The 24,481-nt window shown below is 39.5% G+C and overlaps 1 protein-coding gene across 1 annotated transcript in view; it reads right to left on the reverse strand.

Moving 5' to 3' along the window:
* The window catches only part of PLD5 (phospholipase D family member 5), a 415,978-nt gene that overhangs the window by 155,433 nt on the left and 236,064 nt on the right, over positions 1-24,481 (reverse strand). The window contains exon 3 of the mRNA XM_025286004.3: positions 572-740. Coding sequence (XP_025141789.1) covers positions 572-740 — 169 coding nt within the window. The remainder of the gene's footprint in view (positions 1-571; positions 741-24,481) is intronic.

The following is a 24,481-nucleotide window of genomic DNA, read 5'->3' on the forward strand; positions in this document are numbered from 1 at the left end:
TCCAGGATAGCATTTCATTCAGAAATCATTTCAATCATTTAGTCAGTTTTCTAAAGGTTGTTCCTATAACTAGTAAAGTTCTTTTTCCTATTCACCCAAATACAACAGTCAAGAATATACAGCTATACTGGAAAGTGTGACTCCACTATTTAAAAAGTTGGCTCTGTGCCACAAAGACAAATTAAGACACCAATGAACCAAATAAATGCCTCAGCAAGCAGTTACAGAATTACAACTGAAAACATGCAGGTTGTGCAAAGTAGAATTCTGCAGTATGCCATAAACAGATACCACAACGGGAAGACACCCCTGAAGTTGTCCGATACAGCATAAACAGCCTCTTCTTTGCAAAGATGAGATGTGATTTTTGCCCCTGAAAACCTGGCATTCTAGTAGAAACTGAGCAGCTGTTGATTAACAAGGGCACATATGTATAACTGTAATAATGAACATGAACTATGGGTATAGATAGGAAAAACGAACTTGAACTGGAGGAGTGGAAGCAAGAATACTGCAGGGTATAAAATGCACAAAAGTCAAATCATCACGCACATTAGAGGATGCAGCTTACCTGACATGCTGATGGATGACTGTGGTTGAGATCCCAATGGGAAGATACTATGTCAACAGACTTTTTGGCCATGCTGAGTAAATTCATCCAGCCTTGGAAAAGTGATAAGTGAAATGGTGCATTTTCTGAATAGTTAAGGCCTTCAGGAATATTTTCCACCAGGGCAATTCTTAGAAAAGATTTTGAAAAACAAACAAACAAAATCTAGTCAAATTTGAAGCCACAGATCTTTACACACACATACAGAGACATCTGAAAAATATTCTTTACTCTTTCTGAAAGTATATGTTCCTCATAATTTACATTTTTCACCAAAGGACTGTAATATTTCCCCTATACTAATCTACTGTGTTCTGAGTTTATGCTCTGTTTCTCCCCAGTTAGCAATCATATTTCAGAAAATCATGGTATATATCCCTAATGTCCAGTGTCCAACTAGCCTTGAGAAAAAATCCAGAGTATCCTACACAAGCATCTTCCTATAGTAATATTTCTTTTTTCCCCTTACAGTAATGCAATTTTTTAAAAAGATACTACTTCTGTGAGCTACTGAAGACCATAAATTAATTTGGCATATCTCTAGTTTCTAGTATAATGTTGAACATATAATAGAACTACTTCAGAAACAAAAACATTGTTAGGTTTATTACTACTAGAAAACAAAAATAGTAAATGCTATTACTATTGCTTAGAACCTCTGTTAATGCTTCGCAGCCTAAGACATAAAATGATACTAAGAAGGAAATTTTAAAACTTGCCTGTTGCAAGGGTTTATTAAAGTTGGAAATAGGGAATGTATAAAATAATAGCAATAACCAAGCCCTAAATAAACTTCAGGGGCTTCCCTGGTGGCTCAGTGGTAAAGAATCTGCTTGCCGATGCAGAAGATCGAGTTTGATCCCTGGATGGGGAAGATCCCCTGGAGAAGGAAATGGCAACCCACTACAGTGTTCTTGCCTGGAAAATTCCATGGCCAGAGGAGACTTGTGGGCTACAGTCCATGGGATCCCAAAGAGTCACCCGCAACTGAGCAGCTGAGCACTACAACCATTGCAGAATGGGCTTCCAGAGACGAAACAACAAGTAAATTACAACCAGTAATATCAGAATAAATGTTCCTTGGCTTTTTATATCGCTACTTCCTAATTTTTTTCCAGTTTAAGAAATGTAAATTCTCCTGCAACTCTTGATAGGAAGCTCCAAACCTCTTATGAAGATATCTGTAAGCCCTTCCAGACAAAGATCTTTTTTATTCAAAGCTAGCTATCCCCCTAGAGCTGGATACATAATTAGGGCTCAAGAAATACTTATAGAATGAATTTCAGCTTCCAATATAGAATCCAAAACTTCTCAATAAAACTGTTAACTGTGTCTCTTAATAAGACTTGTTCCAGTTAGCCAGTTTTAGAAACAAAAATAATACTCATAGTAAAATGTCTATGTATTTGATGAATATCAAGCCCAAATAAGGTTTAGGTATATGTCTTGCAGACATCCACAAATTTAGGGTCCAATCACCCAACCACTACCCACAATTGAATTAAAAAAATTCTGAAGCCCTTAGGAGCAGCAAAAGCAAGTCACTCACTGTACACAACACAGAAAGGACTACAGCAAAACTCTTTAGTTCTCTGGAATTTATAATCCAGTGAAAGAGCTTGTCTCATATGTAATGGCTTAAACAGGAAGTAGATTTTAAGAAATGGCAAAACAAGAGTAAGGATTAATTAGATGGATAATGCACCATCTAAAGTTCCACTGGAGCATGAGAAGAAAGGAAAAAATAATTAAGTTAGGAGCATCTGGAACTGAAGAAAGTGGGACTTGAGTTTGCAAAGGTAGAATTATTTTTATAGGTGAGCTGGAAGAGAAAGATATTCTAGGAAGAAGGAGGACCTTTTAAAACATGGTGTGTTTGAATACTTGAGAGTCGGGTGGCCAAGGGGAGTGTGAGGTGGAAGAGTTGTGGCAGGGGCTTGCCATGGTGAAGAAGACTGGCAATGTCTGTAGGGATCACACTATAGAGGTTGTGAACCAAGAAGAGAAGCTTGGACTTAACTGTGATGCTTTTGAGAGTGACCAAGTACACTTTAGGGGTCTAACTCTGATAGTACACCTGTATACCATTGAAAGAAGATGACAATCAGTAAAAGGTCCATTGAAACTGACAAGGAACATGATTGAGAGAGATTATCAAGGCGAAAAAGAAGAGAAAACTAGCTCATGACCTAATGTGGGAGGAATACCTACATTTTTCTGGTTAGTAAGGTGTGAAACAGATGAGAAGATTCAGAAGTGACCAAAAGAATCAGGAAGACAAGAGAGGTCCAGGAGAATGCAGGGTTTGGGAAGCCAAAGTGACAGTGGGTGAAAAAGGTGGAGATAGGATATTTTTATCCACGTCAAAGCCTTTGAAGTCAAGATGTTGAAGTTGGATATTTTAATTCTATCCACACTTATAGTCCAATTATCTATATTAACAGTAGCTAGACATAGCATGAAGAAATGATCCCAGTTAGTCAGCAATTTCAGTCCCCCCTACAACAAAGGAATATATTTTAAAATCAAACAAAAAAAGAATCCCAATAACCAAAATAAAAATAAAACATCATTTAACAAATAGAACTAGGTAGTTTCAATTTTACTTCAATATAAAAGTCATGCTGAGAAAGACAAAGAGTCAAGAAGCCCTGATAAACCACACACACACAACAATGGACATAGAGTAACTGTACAGTTGTAAGTGGTTCTGCACCACCCCTCTCTTCATACCACACATATGGTTTCTGGTAGGCATACAATACAGATTCCCAATTTCTTTTAGAAATCTTTAGACCAGATATTCTTAGTCTTGGATGCATGAATAGAATTTAGGATGACCTGTGAGCTTGATCTTTATTTTCCTTCATCTCTAACTGAAATTTAACATTCCCCACAGTTACAGACATAGGCAAGAAATGACAGGAACATTAAAAGAACCTGTGATTCTGTTATCCTGAAAAATTTTCATACCATGGTGCTATTACTACTACTGATATCTCCAAGTATTAATATTTATCACTACTTTGAAATTATGGGAATCATCAGATCTTATTATTTCTTGAATACGTAGTATAGAATATTGGAGAAGGCAATGGCACCCTACTCCAGTATTTTTGCCTGGAGAGTCCAATGGACAGAGAAGCCTGGGTGGGCTGCAGTCCATGAGGTCGTTAAGAGTCGGACACGACTGAGCGACTTCACTTTCACTTTTCACTTTCATGCATTGGAGAAGGAAATGGCAACCCACTCCAGTGTTCTTGCCTGGAGAATCCCAGGGACAGGGGAGCCTGGTGGGCTGCCGTCTATGGGGTTGCACAGAGTCAGACACGACTGAAGCGACTTAGCAGCAGCAGCAGCAGTATAGAATATACATTACTATACCACATTTAAAAAATATTTTGGATAAATTTATTTTAATGTTACTGGTTTTCTTTGGAATCCTATGTATTTCAATCTATGCATTTAAAACATTATTCATGAAAGGAGTCCATTGGCTTCAGCAGACTACTAAAATCATTAACTGCGGTATCTGTTCCTCATGACTAGCAGCAACCTTCTATCGAGATGTATGCTGGATGACATGTATTCCTTAGCCAAAATCACACATATACTGGCCTCTTCCCTACCTCTTTGGAGCATTTTCTCAGAGCTATCTGAGAGGCTGTCTCCTGGGCTATAGTCCTCAATAAGTCTGTGAAAACAAATGAAACTCACAGCTCTCACATTGTGCATTTTTTATTTCAGTTGACATTTCATTTTTTTCCAAGAATTAGGTCAAGGTGAGTTTACTTGAGAAAGACGGCAGAAAGGATACCAGATAGGCCTGGCTGACTAACAGGATCCAAATCATTCTTAATCTGGAATAGGGAAGAACATAGCTGAATATTAAAGTAATTAGGGATTTGCCTTAACAATTTTTAGCCAATTTTGAAAAATTTGAAGTCCACAAAAAAGTTGCAAGAATAGTACAGTGAATACTATATTTCAAGAAAGAAGATTATATATGCTATACATATACATATACAATTTTTAATAAACCATTTGAGAGTAATGTTACAGACAGTGAGATAATTCTCTCAATCTTGAGTATGCATTTTTAACAAGGAGGCCAAGTTTCTAAACGAAATACAATTATCATACAACAACCACAACATTGTGTGCGTGCTCAGTCACTCACATGTGTCTGACTCTTTGTGACCACCATGGACTGTAGCCCTCCAGGCTCCTTCCTCCATGGGACTTTTCTGGCAAGAATATTAAAGCAGGTTGCTATTTCTGACTCCAGAAGATCTTCCTGACCCAGGGATCAAACCCACATCTCCTGCATTGGTAGGCAGATTCTCTAACACTGTGCCACTTTTATAGTCCTATTGTCTAATATTTAAAATTCCACAAATGTTCCAATAATGTCTTCTATTTCTTTTTTTTGGATCCAAGATCCAATCAATGTTTACTCATTGCACTTAGTTGTCATGTCTCTTTAGTTTAGGAGAGTTCCCAAGCCTATTCCTGTTTTGTTTACCATGATGTTCACAATTCAGAAGAGCCCAGGTCAGTTGTTTTGCTAAATACTCCTAGATTTGATTTGCTTGGTTGTTGCCTCATAAGTATATTTAGGATAAGTATTTTTTGTAGGAATGGTACATACATAATGTGTCCTTCTAAGTGCATCATATGAGGTAGCACATGATATTGGGCTGTCCCACTACTGGTGATGTTAAGTTTGATCACTTGATCAAGGGGGTGTCTGTTAGATTTTTCAGTTTGAGCAGGATCATCCTTCCTCTATAGTTAATAAGTGATTTGTGCAGAGATGCCTTCAGATGGCACAAATATTTTCTTTCCCAACATTTTACTCACTGATTTGGCTTCCATCCATTTATGATTTCTTTCTGAATCTATTTTTATTATCAGGTCAGTTTCAGTTCAGTTCAGTAGTTCAGTCATGTCCGACTCTTTGCGACCCCATGAATCACAGCATGCCAGGCCTCCCTGTCCATCACCAACTCCCAGAGTTCACTCAAACTCATGTCCATCGAATCAGTGATGCTATCCAGCCACCTCATCCTCTGTCGTCCCCTTCTCCTCCTGCCCCCAATTCCTCCCAGAATCAGGGTCATTTCCAATGAGTCAACTCTTCTCATGAGGTAGCCAAAGTACTGGAGTTTCAGCTTTAGCATCAGTCTTTCCAATGAACACCCAGGACTGATCTCCTTTAGGATGGACTTGTTGGATCTCCTTGTAGTCCAAGGGACTCTCAAGAGTCTTCTCCAACACCACAGTTCAAAAGCATCAATTCTTCAGCGCTCAGCTTTCTTCAGAGTACAACTCTCGCATCCATACATGACCACTGGAAAAACCATAGCCTTGACTAGATGGACCTGAGAGGGTAACAGGCAGGAAGGCCAGGGGTCTCCAAATGGAGGAAATAGCCTGCAAGTGTCAGACATTTTTACCTCTCTTAAGCGGCAGGAGGAAACAAACTAGCAATATTTTTTTCCTTCTCTATACAAATTTAAAGAGAGGTTTCTCTTAAAATACTGTGTTGCCATAATGACACCTGGTTTCACCTGAAGTTAGCTATTCTTGAGCCTAGAGATAACCAATGCCTTTTTCTTATGGAAATGTTTGTCTTAAGCTATGCTAATGTACTACGCCTTTACCCCAAACTCGGTCTCCAAGTCGGTTCCGCCTCTGGGCCCAAAACCTACTTGACAAACCAGTATGTTATACTCAGATATTGTTCCCCTAATCTATGTAAATGAAACTATTTGTATGGTGGTCTGCTCTTCTTTAAGATTCAAGTTAATTATTTTATGGCCCAAGATAAACCATTTGGTGCCATTCTAAATTTTAAGACATTCCTTTCTTTCATTAACAGACTGCTAGTGACTATATAACATCCAGCTGAAGACTAGCAAGGGGGGTACTCTTTCTGCCCCCTTCTGATGCCTATGTCAGAAGCTTTCTCTATCTCCTTTAAACTTTAATAAAACTTTATTACACAAAAGCTCTGAGCGATCAAGCCTCGTCTCTGGCCCCGGATTGAATTCTTCTCCTCTGGGGGCCAAGAATCCCGGTGTATTCGTGTGATTCAACAACAACCTTTCAGACCTTTGTTGGCAAAGTAATATCTCTGCTTTTGAATATGCTATCTAGGTTGGTCATAACTTTCCTTCCAAGGAGTAAGCATCTTTTAATTTCATGGCTGCAGTCACCATCTGCAGTGATTTTAGAGTCCAAAAAGATAAAGTCAGCCACTGTTTCCAAATCTATTTCCCATGAAGTGATGGGACCAGATGCCATGATCTTAGTTTTCTGAATGTTGAGCTATAAGCCAACTTTTTCACTCTCCACTTTCACTTTCATCAAGAGGTTTTTTAGTTCCTCTTCACTTTCTGCCATAAGGGTGGTGTCATCTGCATATCTGAGGTTATTGATATTTCTCCCGGCAATCTTGATTCCAGCTTGTGCTTCTTCCAGCCCAGCATTTCTCATGATGTACTCTGCATATAAGTTAAATAAGCAGGGTGACAATATACAGCCTTGACGTACTCCTTTTCCTATTTGGAACCAGTCTGTTGTTCCATGTCAAGTTCTAACTGTTGCTTCCTGATCTGCATACAGGTTTCTCAAGAGGCAGGTCAGGTGGTCTGGTATTCCCATCTCCTTCAGATTTTCCACAGTTTATTGTGATCCACACAGTCAAAGGCATTGGCATAGTCAATAAAGCAGAAATAGATGTTTTTCTGGAACTCTCTTGCTTCTTCAATGATCCAGCAGATGTTGACAATTTGATCTCTGGTTCCTCTGCCTTTTCTAAAACCAGCTTGAACATCTGTACGTTCATGGTTCACGTACTGCTGAAGCCTGGCTTGGAGAATTTTGAGCATTACTTTACTAGCATGTGAGATGAGTGCAATTGTGTGGTAGTTTGAGCATTCTTTGGCATTGTCCTTCTTTGGGATTGGAATGAAATCAGACCTTTTCCAGTCCTGTGGCCACTGCTGAGTTTTCCAAATTTGCTGGAATATTGAGTGCAGCACTTTCACAGCATCATCTTTCAGGATTTGAAATAGCTCAACTGGAATTCCATCACCTCCACTAGCTTTGTTCATAGTGATGCTTTCTAAGGCCCACTTGACTTCACATTCCAGGATGTCTGGCTCTGGGTGAGTGATCACACCATCATGATTATCTGGGTCATGAAGCTCTTTTTTGTACAGTTCTTCGTGTATTCTTGCCACCTCTTCTTAATATCTTCTGCTTCTGTTAGGTCCATACCATTTCTGTCCTTTATTGAGCCCATTTTTGCATAAATTGTTCCCTTGATATCTCTCATTTTCTTGAAGAGATCTCTAGTCTTTCCCATTCTATTGTTTTCCTCTATTTATTTGCATTGATCACTGAGGAAGGCTTTCTTATCTCTTCTTGCTATTCTTTGGAACTCTGCATTCAGATGCTTATGTCTTTCCTTTGCTCCTTTGCTTTTCGCTTCTCTTCTTTTCACAGCTATTTGTAAGGCCTCCTCAGACAACCATTTTGCTTTTTTGCATTTCTTTTCCATGGGAATGGTCTTGATCCCTGTCTCCTGTACAATATCATGAACCTCATTCCATAGTTCATCAGGCACTCTGTCTATCAGATCTAGTCCCTTAAATCTATTTCTCACTTCCACTGTATAATCATAAGGGATTTGATTTGGGTTGTACCTGAATGGTCTAGTGTCTTTCCCCACTTTCTTCAATTTAAGTCTGTATTTGGCAATAAGGAGTTCATGATCTGAGCCACAGTCTGCTCCTGGTCTTGTTTTTGCTGACCGTATAGAGCATCTCCATCTTTGGCTGCAAAGAATGTAATCAATCTGATTTCGGTGTTGACCATCTGGTGATGTCCATGTGTAGAGTCTTCACTTGTGTTGTTGGAAGAGAGTGTTATGACCAGTGCGTTCTCTTGGCAAAACTCTATCAGCCTTTGCCCTGCTTCATTCTGTACTTCATGGCCAAATTTGCCTGTTACTCCCGGTGTTTCTTGACTTCCTACTTTTGCATTCCAGTCCCCTATAATGAAAAGGACATCTTTTTTTGGGTGTTAATTCTAAAAGGTCTTGTAGGTCTTCTGTTAATAATTGTCTATCATTTTTATATATATTGGTTGGAAGTATTTTGTAAGGAAAATTTTTTTCATGTCCCATCACATCTTAAAAAGATATTCACTTTATCAGTATGCAATTATGGATTCTTTTCTTAAAATTCAAAGTGTCATAGTCTATTACTGCCCTTACTCACTGAGATGCTCAAATTGTTGTATATATTGCCAACGGAGGCCCCTGGAAGCTGTCTCTTTTGTCTTTTTGATGTTGCTTTCAGTTTTTGAATACTTTCTTATTTTTTGTCACCAGGTGTTTTAATTACACTAATTTAAAAAATACATATTTTATTTTAATTATTCATTTATTTAGTCTATTTCTTTTTGGTTGCACTGGGTCTTCACTGCTGCACACAGGCTTTGTCTGGTTGTGGTGAGTGAGGACTTCTCATCGCAGTGACTTCTCTTGTGGAATATGGCTCTGGCTGTGGGCTTCAGTAGTTGTGACACATGGGCCCTAGATCATGTGGGCTTCAGTAGTGGAGGTGCGAGTGCTTAGTTGCCCCTCAGCATATGGGATCTTCCTGGACCAGGGATCTAACCTGTGTCCCCCGCACTGGCAGGTGGATTCTTAACCACTGGACCACCAGGAAAGCCCTACATTAACTTTTCAATCAACTTTACAAGACAACAACTGCAGAGACTGTGATGATGAGTTTGAGTTGACAGTAGCAGATCCCTGTTTGTGTAAATCTAGAAAGTTCAGATTAAAGCCTCATTAATTCCTGGTCTATAATTGTATTAAGCAAAGGACAACTATGCTTTTCTTTATGGAGAGTGGCAGTATAGCATTAGAAAGGTTATTATTGTAGCAATTATCCTTTCTTTGTATATTAAAGTTTAAAAGTATGTTCACAGGTAATATTATGCATCATTATCACAAAGAGACACTAAGACAGGCATGATCCGAATTTTGGAGATGAAGAGAGCCAGGCTCCTAGTGGCCAGATGTCACCCAGGTGGACAGAATGCTACACAGAAGGGATTTAAACTCAGGTCTGTCTGAGCTCATGTGCATTGCACAACACTAGGTTAGGTCCTGGTCTTATTTGAGAAGGTTCTCCACAGCCTTTGGGTCTATGGAAGCAACAAGTAGAGTGATGCTGAAAAACAGAAGCTGCTGCACTAGAGGGAAGGTCAGCTTGGCCTGAGATCTGAACTTTGTCTGGAGAAGAGGTGAAGATGCTCTTCGCTCTACGCTCCACTCTGGCCATGTCAGCAAGACACTTACAGGACAGAAAGGCACAGTTGTCCATGGCTCAATATGTCTTGATACTGGCCTAGAAAGGAAGAAACCATCAGAGAAGAAAGGAGCCAGAGTGCATGAAGGCGAAAAAGAAAAGGAAAGGTACAACACATGCATCTACCTCTTGATATTTTACCAACATAAGATGTGAACGAAGAAGCAGGGAGCTCATGGATGAAAAGACCCTGACACTGTCCTCCAAAACACACAGTAGGAAGTCAGATGTTCGAAAATGAAATGGCTAAAATGCAAAGGCCTAATGGAAAAATAGATTTGCATTCAAGTCAGTTATTACCCTTTGACATCTGTCAATACAGTAATTATACTACTGCCATTAATACTTTAACGGAACAATATTCAATTGAGGGCTTATTTTGTGTCCAGCACTAGGCTAAGATTTACTGCATTAATTAATGTTCACAAGAATTTGTAGAAGCAGGTACTGTAATTATTCCCATCTGGGGGATGAAGAAACTGAGACATAAAGAAGTTTAAGTAATGTGTCCAAGGGTTAGTGAGTGATGGAGCCTGGGTAGGATGATTGCTGACTATATCCTCTTAACTTTATGCTCTGCTGTCACTTCCAATTTTCAAAGAAAAAAAAAAAAAAAAACCAGGCAGAGGTACAAAATGCAATTTACTTCCCACATTCTCAATGTATCTTCAATGAATCACATCCATAAATACCCTGGGGGATGTATTCATGACAGCAAATGCTAGAGAGACAAGCAGAGTCCTTTTCTGTTAGGATTGATTCTCTCACAGTCTGCTTTTTAATTTCTGTGTTTTTGTTTTCTTTTGTTTATTTTACAAAAGACACAATCTTCAACCATATATCTTTTTTAATTTTTATTGTATATTGGAGTATAGTTGATATAGTTGGTATCAGCAACTCATAGATATGAGTTTGCACAAATTCCAGGAGATGGTGAAGGACAGGGAAGCCTGGTGTGCTGCGGTACATGGTGTCGCAGAGAGTCAGACATGACTTAGCAACTGAACAAGAGCAACAATAATTGACTTACAATCTGTGTTAGCTTGAAAATGAAACTATTACAGCAAAATGATTCAGTTACACATATTCATATATCTATTATTTTCCAAATTCTTTTCCATTTAAGATATTACAGAATATTGAGCAGAGTTCCCTGTGCTATACAGTAAGCATTTGTTGGTTATCATTTAAAACATAGTAGTGTAAATATGTTAATCCTAATTTATCCCTCCCCCCCATCTTTCCCCTATGGTAACCATAAGTTTGTTTTCTAAGTCTCTGAGTCTATTTCTGTTCTGTAAATACGTTCCTTTATATCATGTTTTAGATTCCACATCTAAGCACAATCATATGATATTTATCTTTCTCTGTCTGACTTACTTCAAACTTAGTATGATAATCTCTAGGTATATCCATGTTGCTGCAAATGGCATTGTTTCATGATTTTAATATCTGAATAATATTCCATTGTATATGTGTGCCATATCTTCATTATCCATTCCTCTATCAATTGGATTTAAGTTGCTTCCATGTCCTGGCTATTGTAAGCAGTGCTGCAATGAACACTGGGACATGTATCTTTTTGAATTATGATTTTCTCCATATATACGCCCAGAAGTGGAATTGTGGGATGAAATGGTAGCTCCATTTTTAGTTTTTTAAGGAACCTCCATACTGTTCTCCATAGTGGTTGCACCAATTTACATGCTCACCAACAGGGTAGTTGCTTTAGTGGTAAGGTTAGGTTGTTTGAGATTTTTCTTGTTACCTGAGGTAAGACTGTATTGCTAACAACTTCCCTCTCATAACTGTTTCTGCTGCATCCCATAGGTTTGGGATCATTATGCTTTCATTTTCATTTATCTCTAGGTTTTTTTTTTTCTTTTAATTTCTTCAGTGATCCATTGGTTATTTAGTAGCATATTGTTTAGCCTACATGCGTTTGGGTTTCTTACAGTTTTTTTTCTTGTAGTTGATTTCTAGTCTCAGCATTATGGTTGGAAAAGATGCTTGATGTAATTTCAATTTTTTAAAACTTCTTAAGGCTCACTTTGTGGCCCTTCATGGGGTCAATTCTGGAGAATATTCAATGTGCACTTGAAAAGAATGTGTATTCTGCTGCTTTTTGCTCTACAAATCTCAATTAAATCCATCTGTCTAATGTATTATTTAAGGCCCATGTTTCCTTATTGATTTTCTGTCCAGAAGATCTGTCCATTGAAGAAAGTGGGGTGTTAAAGGCCCTACTATTGTCTAACTGTTGATTTTTCCTTTTATGGCTGTTAATATTTGCCTTATGTATTAAGGTGCTCCAATGTTGGGTATATAAATATTTACAATTGTTATATCTTCTTCTTGGATTGACCCCTTGATCATTACATACTGTCCTACCTCATCTCTCATAACAGTCTTTATTTTAAAGTGGATTTTGTCAGATATGAGTATTGGTACTACAGCTTTCTTTTGATTTCCATTTGCATGGAACAACTTGCTCCATCCCCACATGTCCAGTCTGTATGTGTCCCTAGAGCTGAAGTGGGTCTCTTGTAGACAACATATAGATGGGTCTTGTTTTTGTATCCATTCAGCCAATCTATGTCTTTTGTTTGGAGCATTTGATCTGTTTTTGTTTAAGGTAATTATTGATATGTATGTTCTATTTCCATTTTGTTCATTGTTTTGGGTTTGCTTTTGTAGCTTTTCTTCTCTTCCTCTTTTGATCTCTTGTGATTTGATGACTATCTTTAGTGTTGTGTTTGCATTCCTGCTTTTCTTTTGTGTGTGTGTATCTATTGTAGCTTTTTGGGCTGCGGTTACCATGAGGTTTTGATACAGCAGTCAATATATAGACAAGATTGTTTCAAGTTGCTGGTTTCTTAATTTCAAATGCATTTCCAATATTCTGCATTTGCAATCTCCTCTTTTCATGATTGCTGGTTTTGTGATTATGTTTGTGTATGGATAATTTCCTACATTTATTGTATGCTTGCCTTTATCTGTGAGCTATCCCATTGGTAATTTTGTTTCTAGTTGTGACCTTTCTTTTCCCCTTCCTAGAGAAGCATCTGAATGCCGAGTTCCAAAGAATGGCAAGAAGAGATAAGAAAGCCTTCCTCAGCGATCAATGCAAAGAAATAGAGGAAAACAATAGAATGGGAAAGACTAGAGATCTCTTCAAGAAAATTAGAGATACCAAGGGAACATTTCATGCAAAGATGGGCTCAATAAAGGACAGAAATGGTATGGACCTAACAGAAGCATCTTCACGACCCAGATAATCACAATGGTGTGATCACTCACCCAGAGCCAGACATCCTGGAATGTGAAGTCAAGTGGGCCTTAGAAAGCATCACTACGAACAAAGCTAGTGGAGGTGATGGAATTCCAGTTGAGCTATTCCAAATCCTGAAAGATGATGCTGTGAAAGTGCTGCACTCAATATTCCAGCAAATTTGGAAAACTCAGCAGAGGCCACAGGACTGAAAAAGGTCAGTTTTCATTCCAATCCCAAAGAAAGGCAATGCCAAAGAATGCTCAAACTACCGCACAATTGCACTCATCTCACATGCTAGTAAAGTAATGCTCAAAATTCTCCAAGCCAGGCTTCAGCAATATGTGAACCGTGAACTTCCTGATGTTCAAGCTAGTTTTAGAAAAGGCAGAGGAACCAGAGATCAAATTGCCAACATCCCCTAGATCATCAAAAAAGCAAAAGAGTTCCAGAAAAACATCTATTTCTGCTTTATTGACTATGCCAAAGCCTTTGACTGTGTGGATCACCATAAACTGTGGAAAATTCTGAAAGAGATGGGAATACCAGACCACCTGACCTGCCTCTTGAGAAATCTGTATTCAGGTCAGGAAGCAACAGTTAGAACTGGATGTGGAACAACAGACTGGTTCCAAATAGGAAAGGAGTACGTCAAGGCTGTATATTGTCACCCTCCCTATTTAACTTCTATGCAGAGTACATCATGAGAAACGCTGGGCTGGAAGAAACACAAACTGGAATCAAGATTGCCAGGAGAAATATCAATAACCTCAGATATGCAGATGACACCACCCTTATGGCAGAAAGTGAAGAGGAACTCAAAAGCCTCTTGATGAAAGTGAAAGTGGAGAGTGAAAAAATTGGCTTAAAGCTCAACATTCAGAAAACGAAGATCATGGCATCTGGTCCCATCACTTCATGGGAAGTAGATGGGGAAACAGTGGAAAAAGTGTCAGACTTTATTTTTTGGGGGCTCCAAAATCACTGCAGATGGTGACTGCAGCCATGAAATTAAAAGATGCTTACTCCTTGGAAGGAAAATTATGACCAACCTAGATAGCATATTAAAAAGCAGAGACATTACTTGGCCAACAAAGGTCCGTCTAGTCAAGGCTATGGTTTTTCCTGTGATCATGTATGGATGTGAGAGTTGGACTGTAAAGAAGGCTGAGTGCTGAAGAATTGATGCTTTTGAACTGTGGTGTTGGAGAAGACTCTTGAGAGTCCCTTGGACTGCAAGGAGATCCAACCAGTCCATTCTAAAGGAGATCAGCCCTGGGTGTTCTTTTGAAGGAATGATGCTAAAGCTGAAACTCCAGTACTTTGGCCACCTCATGCGAAGAGTTGACTCATTGGAAAAGACTCTGATGCTGGGAGGGATTGGGGGCAGGAGGAGAAGGGGATGACAGAGGATGAGATGGCTGGATGGCATCACTGACTTGATAGACGTGAGTCTGAATGAACTCTGGGAGTTGGTGATGGACAGGGAGGCCTGGCGTGCTGCGATTCATGGGGTCGCAAGGAGTTGGACACGACTGAGCGACTGAACTGAACTGAACTGAACTGAGAGAAGTTCCCTTAGTATTTGTTTTAAAGCTGGTTTGGTAGTGCTGAATTCTCTTAGCTTTTGCTTGTCTGTAAAGCTTTTGATTTCTGCATTGAATCTGAACAAGAGTCTTGCTATATTCTTGGTTGAAGTTTTTTCCCTTTCATCATTTAAGATATATCATGTTACTGCATTCTGACTGAAAAAAAATCTGCTGATAATCTTATGGGAATTCCCTACTATATTATTTGTTGCTTTGCTCTTGTTGCTTTTAATATTTTCTCTGTTTAATTTTTGTCAGTATGATTACTATGTGTCTCAGCATGCTTCTCCTTGGGTTTATCCTGCCAGGGCCTCTCTGTGCTTCCTGGATTTGGGTTACTCTTTCCTTTCCTTTTTCTTTTGTCCTTCTGGGACTCCAGTAATGTGAAAGTTGGTACATTTAATGTCGTACCAGAGATCTGTATGCAGGTAAAGAAGCAACAGTCAGAACCAGACATGGAACAATGGACTAGAAAGGAGTATTGTCAAGGCTGTATATGTCACCTTACTTATTTAACTTATATGTAGAATTCATCATGAGAAATGCCAGGCTATATGAAGCACAAGCTGGAATCAAGATTGCTCGGATAAACACTAATAACCTCAGATATGCAGATGACACCACCCTAATGGCAGAAGATAAAGAGGAACTAAAGAGCCTTTTGATGAAAGTGAAAGAAAAGAGTAAAAAAGCTGGCTTAAAACTCAACATTCAAAAACCTAAGATCATGGCATCTGGTCCCATCACTTCATGGAAAATAGATGGGTAAAAATGCAAACAGTGGCAGATTTTATTTTCTTGGGCTCCAAACTCACTATGGACAGTGACTGTACCCCTGAAATTAAAAGATGCTTGCTCCTTGGAAGAAAAGCTATGACAAACCTAGATCACATATTCAAAAGCAGAGACATCACTTTGCTGACAAAGGTCCATATAATCAAAGCTATGGTTTTCCCAGTAGTCATGTATGGATGGGAGAGTTGGATCATAAAGAAAGCTGAGTGTCAAAGAATTGTTGCTTTTGAACTGTGGTGTTGGAGAAGACTCTTGAGAATCCCTTGGATAGCAAGGAGATCAAACCAGTCAATCCTAAAGGAAATCAACCCTGAATATTCATTGAAAGGACTGTTGCTGAAGCTGAAGCTCCAATACTTTTGCCACCTGATGCAAAGAGCTGACTCACTGGAAAAGACTCTGATGCTGGGAAAGATTGAAGGCAATAGGAGAAGAGGGTGGTAGAAAATTGAGATGGTTAGATAGTACCCCCACACAAATGTGGCATTTGATCTTCTTACAATGGACCAGACAGATACTACTATCCTGAACCATGTCCATCCTACAAAGCTTACATTCAAGGAATTCCCTGTGGTTCATATGGAACATCCTTTCGCTACAATTGGCTCATTCTGGCAGGGGTAAGGGGGCCAAGCTGTGAAACTGCTCTGGAAGCAAGAAGTGGCAGCTTCTATGCAGTGTTAGTTTGAATGGAGCCTACGCCTCACTGCCTGCATAAACAAGCATTTATCCCTCAAAAAGAAGAACATACAAATTAAAATTCAAATGCTATGCTATGCTAAGTCATTTCAGTTGTGTCCAACTCTGTGTGACCCCATAGACAGCAGCCCACCAGGCTTCCCCGTCCCTGGGATTCTCCAGGCAAGAACACTGGAGTGGGTTGCCATTTCCTTCTCCAATGCATGAAAGTGAAAAGTGAAAGTGAAGTCGCTCAGTCGTGTCTTACCCTCAGCGACCCCATGGACTGCAGCCTTCCAGTCTCCTCCATCCATGGGATTTTCCAGGCAAGAGTACTGGAGTGGGGTGCCATTGCCTTCTCCAAAATTCAAATATGTTCCCTAAACAAACTAACTCACCCACTATGTAACAAACAGAAAACCTTACTCATACCAAGGGAAATGCAAGTTTGTTAACATACATAAATTTAGGTACACAAACATGAATACCTAAAGGTACAGACTGAAAACATTAAGTTTCAGTAAAACTTAACTCATCCCATGAAATCTTTTTATGACATCTACACATATCCACTCCTTGGTCAGGAAATGGCATTTTCCATAATTTTTGATAGAGAAATCATATCAAGCTTTTCAGAGGAGGAATCAAGGAGTTATGAGATGTGGGCTCCTGACTGCTGCTGCTAAGTCGCTTCAGTCATGTCCGACTCTGTGCGACCCCAGAGACGGCAGCCCACCAGGCTCCCCCGTCCCTGGGATTCTCCAGGCAAGAATACTGGAGTGGGTTGCCATTTCCTCCTCCAATGCATGAAAGTGAAAAGTGAAAGTGAAGTCACTCAGTTGTGTCCGACTCTTAGGGACTCCATGGACTTCAGCCTACCAGGCTCCTCTGTCCATGGGATTTTCCAGGCAAGAGTACTGGAGTGGGGTGCCATTGCTTTCTCTGGGGCTCTTGACTAACTTTCACCATTATCAGTTCATAGGGCAAAGTTAAGTTGCCTGGCTGATTTACTCCAGGTGAGAGATTAAAATGTCACTAAAAGGATACCCCAGGTGCTAACAGTGCATGTGCTCTGGAGACAGAATATTAAGCCAAATCTTCCTATGTTTTAATTATTTTAGCAGTACACAGCACCGTGTGGGCCTAAACGAACTTCTTTGTGTAGCTGATCTCTATCTGCCAAAAAGATGTGGTCAACTCAGAAAAATGTGAAATTAGGAAATGGGCAAAATCATAAACATTAGAAACTCTGCTAATATACACATGAATATCCATATATCTGCTGTAAAATCACAGAAAAAATGCATGTATAGAGAGAGCACTGCCCCAGCTTTTGACACAGAGCTCCCAACCCTTGGAAGGAGATAAGATGAGTGACAGTAGTGTCTTTTGCTCTAGGTGACTCCTGGTGAGTGTCTGGACAAGGCGTGGTCACTAGAAAGACTCAGGCATGAGCAGAAGCTTGGAATTTTCACCCTTGCCCTCCATTCTCTTGAGAAGGAATAAGGACTGAAAATAGAGCTAATGATTGGTCAAGTCTATGTGATGAAACCTCTAATAAAAACACCAATAGTGTGGAGTTCGAGTTTTCAGCTGGGTGTATGGGGAGAGTAGCCCAACCCAACCACACCTGGACAGAAGCTCCTGTACTTGGGACCCCTCCAGACTTCACTGTATGTATCTTTTTACCTGGCTGTTCATCTGTATCCTTGACCACACGCTTTAATAAACTGGGAAACATAAGTGTTTCCATGTGTATTGTGGGCTGCTCTAGCAAGTAACAGAATCCAAGGGGAAGAGGTCATGGGAACCTCTGATTTGTAGTCAAGTTGGACAAAAGTTGTGGCTAAGCCTGGGCACCTACTACTTGTTATTGGCGTCTTAAATAAGGAGCAGTCTTGCGGGACAGAGTTCACCTGTGGGACCTGATGCCATATCCAGGTAGACAGTGTCAGAATTGAGTTAAATTGTAGGACACTCACCTGGTGTTGCACAGAATTGCTGGGTGTGGAAAACCCCCACACAATTGGTGACCTAAAGTGAAGTGTTCTGTATGATAGACATATTGGAGGGACTATTTTCTTTCCTAACATATCTGTATATTGAAAAATGGCAAAAATGATGATGATGATAGTAAAACTGCCATTTATTACGTCCATGTGCTATAAGTACTGTGCAGACCTGATCATATTATACTACCTTGTGACACAGGTATTGCTATTCCTGTGTTTTAAGATGAAGACAATGAGGCTTGGGGAAACAGTGTAAAAAGCCCAAACAGTAGTAGAAGAAGCAGTTTTCAAATCTTGTTTCCTCTGGTGCTGAAATCTGCCCCCTCAACATGTACCCCTTGGAAACCCCTCTCTTGTGTTATGCATATGACCTTGCAAGGACAAGAGTGTAAATCCAGCCTTGGTGCTGACTGGGTCAGGGTAAGAGTGAAGTACCATCACCAGTGAACACTGGTGAACTGGGTTTCTCCTCCATCTTTCTTTACTAAACATATATTTACTACTCCCACTGACGACTGTCTATACTCCATCAATACTCTGATGGATTTTCAATCCTGAAACGGTCACATTAATAAGCCAAATCTATCTTAAGTTTTCTCCAGCAGCTGTTATCAATCCTGTAAGAGTGTTCAATGCTCCAAGGTACATAATGTCTCTACTTGAACTCCTGATGATTTTAGATATATTTTAAAACATATGAGCTCTATTATAAAGTATGATAGACTTATTAGGTGTTATAGACTCAAGGAAAATGAACATCAAAGTGCTATTTTCTTATTAATATGTAAGCATTTAAATAATGAGAAATAAACCTTTCACTAATATCCACAGTATAATTAACTTTTTAATTTAAGTAGTATCCTAGAAGCTATAAATTTGGGTTCCAATCACCTTATATATTATATTTGTTCTCATTACAACTAGTCTATGAAAAACTTCAATCTTCAAATTCTCTAATATTGGAAATTTAATTTATAAGGTATAACTAGAACCTGCACAGTAGACATTAGTGTTTAAGAAGAAGAATGCTTAACTAAGAGCCACAGGAACTTGGTTCTAGGCCAGAGTCTGTTTCTACTCAAATTGTTTCTTTGAAAACAATTTCACTCATCAACAAACTGACAAGGATCTTAGAGATACAAAGTAAGGTCCCTTCCCAAGTTAAAATTCTAAATTATACATTTTAAAACTCAGAAAACCATTTAAACTCACTAATCTTATTACAAGTTGTATGTATGTATATACATAGATATTATATGTAATATATAGTAATTTGCTATTATAATGAAATCACAGTTAAATGTAAGCAATATACTTTCAGTTTAAAGCATGTCAAATGAGAGGTAAAAACATGAAATTCTAAACATCTTAATGTTTTCACACTATTATTATTAGAAATAACTTAAGAAATTAGTTATTTTTGAGTATTTAAAACCTTTCAACATACTTCCTAATCTTTATCTTGTAGGAAAACAGTAATAGCCTAATCACTCAAGTTCAGGAAAATAAACGAAACTTTGACTTTCCTTGAAACTACCTAAAATATTTTAGATAGAGGGCTTGTTACCAAAATAGAGCTATCACTAGAGAAATCTACAAAGGATATGGGGTAGGTGTGGTGGGAGGACCCAGAGATCAGAGTCCACTCTGTTATCCCATTGTGTCTGCATGGCACAGCCAATATTATTTACCAAACTTTGCTCTTCCATCTCCATGTAAAATGACTTCCTCCATTTTGAAGTTTCAAATCCCAACATCCTCTTTTGTCCCTGGAGTAGAAAATGGCAACCCACTCTGGTATTCTTGCCTGGGAAATCCCGTGGGCAGAGGAGCCTGGTGAGCCACAGTCCACAGGGTCACAAAGGTTTGGACACCACTGAGCATACACACACAGATGGAATTTAAGGGGAAGACTTCAGCCATTTTTGGCGAGTTACTCAGTTTTTCTGGGTTTCTCCTCTGTATCCATGTTATTAAACTTTTGTTTGACTTTTCTTGTTAATCTGTCTGTCAACTTAATTCTTAGACCAGTCAGAAAAACCTAAAAGGGTAGAGGATAAATTTCTTCCTCTCTGACACTGGTCAAGTTTAAGGATAAAAATGGAAATTTCCAAGGTTTTTATTATTATTTAATATGGTATTTTAAGCAAGGTCCTCTCTGAGTGGAATAAATAATTTATTGGGTTTTTTTATTCTTATAGTGTGGAAAAATATTTTACCTGGAGAAGGTCAAAGAGAACATCTTGCTATGCAAAATCTGAATCAGGATAATGGCAGTCTCAACGGTTCTTTTGGTGTCCACACTTAAATGTCAAAGCTTACTTGGTTATAGGATTGATTTTTTTTTCTGAAAAAGTCACCCTCAGCAGGGGCTCTAAATCCAAAGCATTCACATATGGCTGGGGCATAAGTCAGCAGCAATAATGATAGCAAAATGTTGTCAAGTATTAGAGTCTCCATTGCAGCAAGATTGTCAGCGCCATCTCATGTTCCCTAAACAGATAGTCCATAATTTTGATACTTGTCTTATCCTTTTTCTTCTACAACTGGTGTACAGACATGTGATGCCTATCTCTTGAAATTTTCCCAGAGAGACCAATGAGATTCTTTCACTTCTCTTTTAGCTTACTTAATAAAACCAAATCCTCCTGCATTTAATGGTTGTTAACAGGGCCTTAAAAAAAAAAAGTCACATCTGTTTCTTAGCCCTCCCTCTCCCATGACATAAACAATGATGACTGCTTCTCTAGGGAAGCAAAGAGTTTCCTTTTTTCAATTCGCACAAATGGATGTGGTCAGAACACTTAGCTTCTGTGCACCAAGAAGAGGCAGGTGGCTAGCCTTTTGGTATTCAATCAAGATTGCTGGGAAAAATATCAATAACCTCAGATATGCAGATGAAACCACCCTTATGGCAGAAAGTGAAGAGGAACTAAAAAGCCTCTTGATGAAAGTGAAAGAGGAGACTGAAAATTTTGGCTTAAAGCTCAACATTCAGAAAACTAAGATCCTGGTATCTGGTCCTATCACTTCATGGCAAATAGATGGGGAAACAGTGGAAACAGTGGCAGACTTTATTTTTGGGGCTCTAAAATAACTGCAGATGGTGACTGCAGCCATGAAATTAAAAGACGCTTACTCCTTGGAAGGAAAGTTATGACCAACCTAGATAGCATATTCAAAAGCAGAGACATTACTTTGCCAACAAAGGTCCATCTAGTCAAGGCTATGGTTTTTCCAGTAGTCATGTATGGATGTGAGAGTTGGACTGTGAAGAAAGCTGAGTGCCAAAGAATTGATGCTTTTGAACTGTGGTGTTGGAGAAGACTCTTGAGGGTCCCTTGGACTGCAAGGAGATCCAACCAGTCCATTCTGAAGGAGATCAGCCCTGGGTGTTCTTTGGAAGGAATGATGCTGAAGCTGAAACTCCAGTACTTTGGCCACCTCATGCGAAGAGTTGACTCGTTGGAAAAGACTCTGATGATGGGAGGGATTGGGGGCAGGAGGAGAAGGGGACGACAAAGGATGAGATGGCTGGATGGCATCACCAACTCGATGGACGTGAGTTTGCGTGAACTCCGGAAGCTGGTGATGGACAGGGAGGCCTGGCGTGCTGCAATTCATGGGGTTGCAGAGACGGACACGACTGAGCGACTGGACTAAACTGAACTGAAAGAGTAATTTGCAACTGAAATATCAGGATCAAGAGAACATCACAATCTGTGTTCAGTGTATATTGCCCCCATGGAGAGCTAGTGATGGAAGAAATTGTGAGATTCACTACTTTGATCCTTAGTTTAAGAGGAAAGAAACTGAGGTAGAGAGAGAGAGCATTGGTTTTCAAGGTAGCAGGGCAAGCCTGAGGCAGACCTGGGGCTGGTTAGAACTCAGGCTTCCAGAACTGCTGCCAAGTGCTCTTTATTCACCAAACTGATCCATAACCTTTATTTGAAACTTCTAGGTCCAAGTCTGTCTATAATGTATTTACTATAAACAAATAATCAAACACACTCCTATCCTTACTGTGAAAATATGAATATTTACTCTAAGCAGGATAAAGACCTTCAGTAGCCAAATGCTAGCTTAGGTAAGATTTTGGCACCACAAGTTATTAAGGAAATTTTATTTCTGTATTTAAGGTTTTTCCTTTCTTTTTTTTTTAGATTTTACTTTTTTATTTTAAAAAAAAAACTTATTGAGGGCATAGTTAATTTATAATGTTTTGTTAGTTTCCGGTGCACAGCCAAGTGAATCTGTTATACATAAACATATATCCACGCTTCTTTATATTCTTCTCCCACGTAGGCCATTGCAGAGTATTCAGAGTTCCCTTACTATACGTTAGGTCATTACTGCAGGCATGCTCAGTCGCTAAGTCACGTCTAACTCTTTGTGACCCTATGGAGTGTAGCCCACCAGGCCCTCTGTCCACAGGATTTCCCAGGCAAGAATATGGAGTGGGGTGCCATTCCCTCCTCCAGGGTGTCTTCCCCATCCAGGGATCAAACCCAGGTCTCCTGCATTGCAGGCTGATTCTTTACCACCAAGCCACCAGGGAAGCTCACCCTGACACACACATATTACTATACATAAAATAGATAACTAACAATGACCTGGGCTGCCCAGGTGGCTCAGGGATAAAGAATCTGCCTGCCAATGCAGGAGACCCAGGTTTGATCCCTGGGTTGGGAAGATCCCCTGGAGGAAGGCATGGCAACCCACTCCAGTACTCTTGCCTCGAGAAGTCCATGGACAAAGGAGCCCAGCAGGCTAAAGTCCATAGGGTTGCACAGAGTCGGACACAACTGAAGCGGCTAAGCAGCAGCAGCATGTAGGAGTCAATCCCAATCTTCAATTTATTCTCCCCCATTATTCCCCAGGAACCCTAAGTTTGTTTTCTACATCTATAACTGTATTTCTGTTTTATAGATAAGTTCATTTGTAGCCCTTTTTTAGTTTTCAAAATTGCAGATGACATTACATCATACAACTATGCTTCTGTTATAAGGAGAGGTCCTATACAACTACGCTTCCATTATAAGGAGAGGGAAAAATCTTCAAGCATTTTAAACCAGCACATGCATTATAACACAATGGTTAACAGCAGTTCAAACATCTAGAGGCCTAATTAAAAGACAGATTGCTGCATTCTACTCCCATAGTTTCTGATTCAGGAAGTCTGGGGTGAGGCAGAGAAATTTCACTTCTAACCAGTTTATAAAGATTTGTTTTGTTCCTTGGGCCTTTTCTGAGTGATGCTGATACTTCTGGCCCAGGATCATACTTTGATAACCACTGGTAAAGAGAACAAGACTTACACTGATGGACCTGTGTTCAAGTCTACCATCTCATAGCCGTTTATAGACAAATTACATAATGCCTGCTGAGAAATCCACTGATAATCTTATGGAGGCTCCTTTGTATGTGATAAGTTACTCTTCTCTTGTTACTTTCAAGATTATATGTCCTTGGCTTTCAGTTGTTTTTTTAAAAATAATTTTATTTATTTACTTATTTATTGATTTCTGGTTGTGCTGGGTCTGTGTTTCTGTGTGGGCTCTCTCTAGTTGCAGTGAGTGGCGGCTACTCTCCTGCTGTGATGCATGAGTTTCTCACTGCAGTGGCTTCTCCTGTGGTGGAGAACAGGCTCTAGGGCACGTGGACTTCAGTAGTTGCAGCACATGAGCTCAGTAGTGTGGCTCACAGGCTCTAGAGAACAGGCTCAATAACTGTGGCACACAAGCTCAGTTGCTCCATGGCATGCAGAATCTTCCCCGATCAGGGAATGAACCTGTGTCTCCTCATTAGGAGGCAAATTCCTTAATACTGAGCCACCAGGGAAGCCCTCAGCTGTTTTGAGTCTCTGAGTTTATTTTATCCTGCTTGGAGTTCACTGGACATCTTGTATTTGTATATCCACATCTTCCCTCAAATTTGGGACATTTTCAGTCACTATTTCTTCAAATAATCTCAAATAATCTTCAAGTCCCTGTCTTTCTCTCTTCTCCTTCTGAGATGCCCATAATGCACACCTTGGTCCATTTGATGGTGTCCTACAAGTCTTTCTGGTTCTGTTCACTTCTCCTCATTCTTATTTTCTGCTCCTTAGCCTTGATAATTTCCAATGACCTGTC

Source organism: Bubalus bubalis, chromosome 5, assembly GCF_019923935.1.
Source record: "Bubalus bubalis isolate 160015118507 breed Murrah chromosome 5, NDDB_SH_1, whole genome shotgun sequence".
Classification (NCBI taxonomy): domain Eukaryota; kingdom Metazoa; phylum Chordata; class Mammalia; order Artiodactyla; family Bovidae; genus Bubalus; species Bubalus bubalis.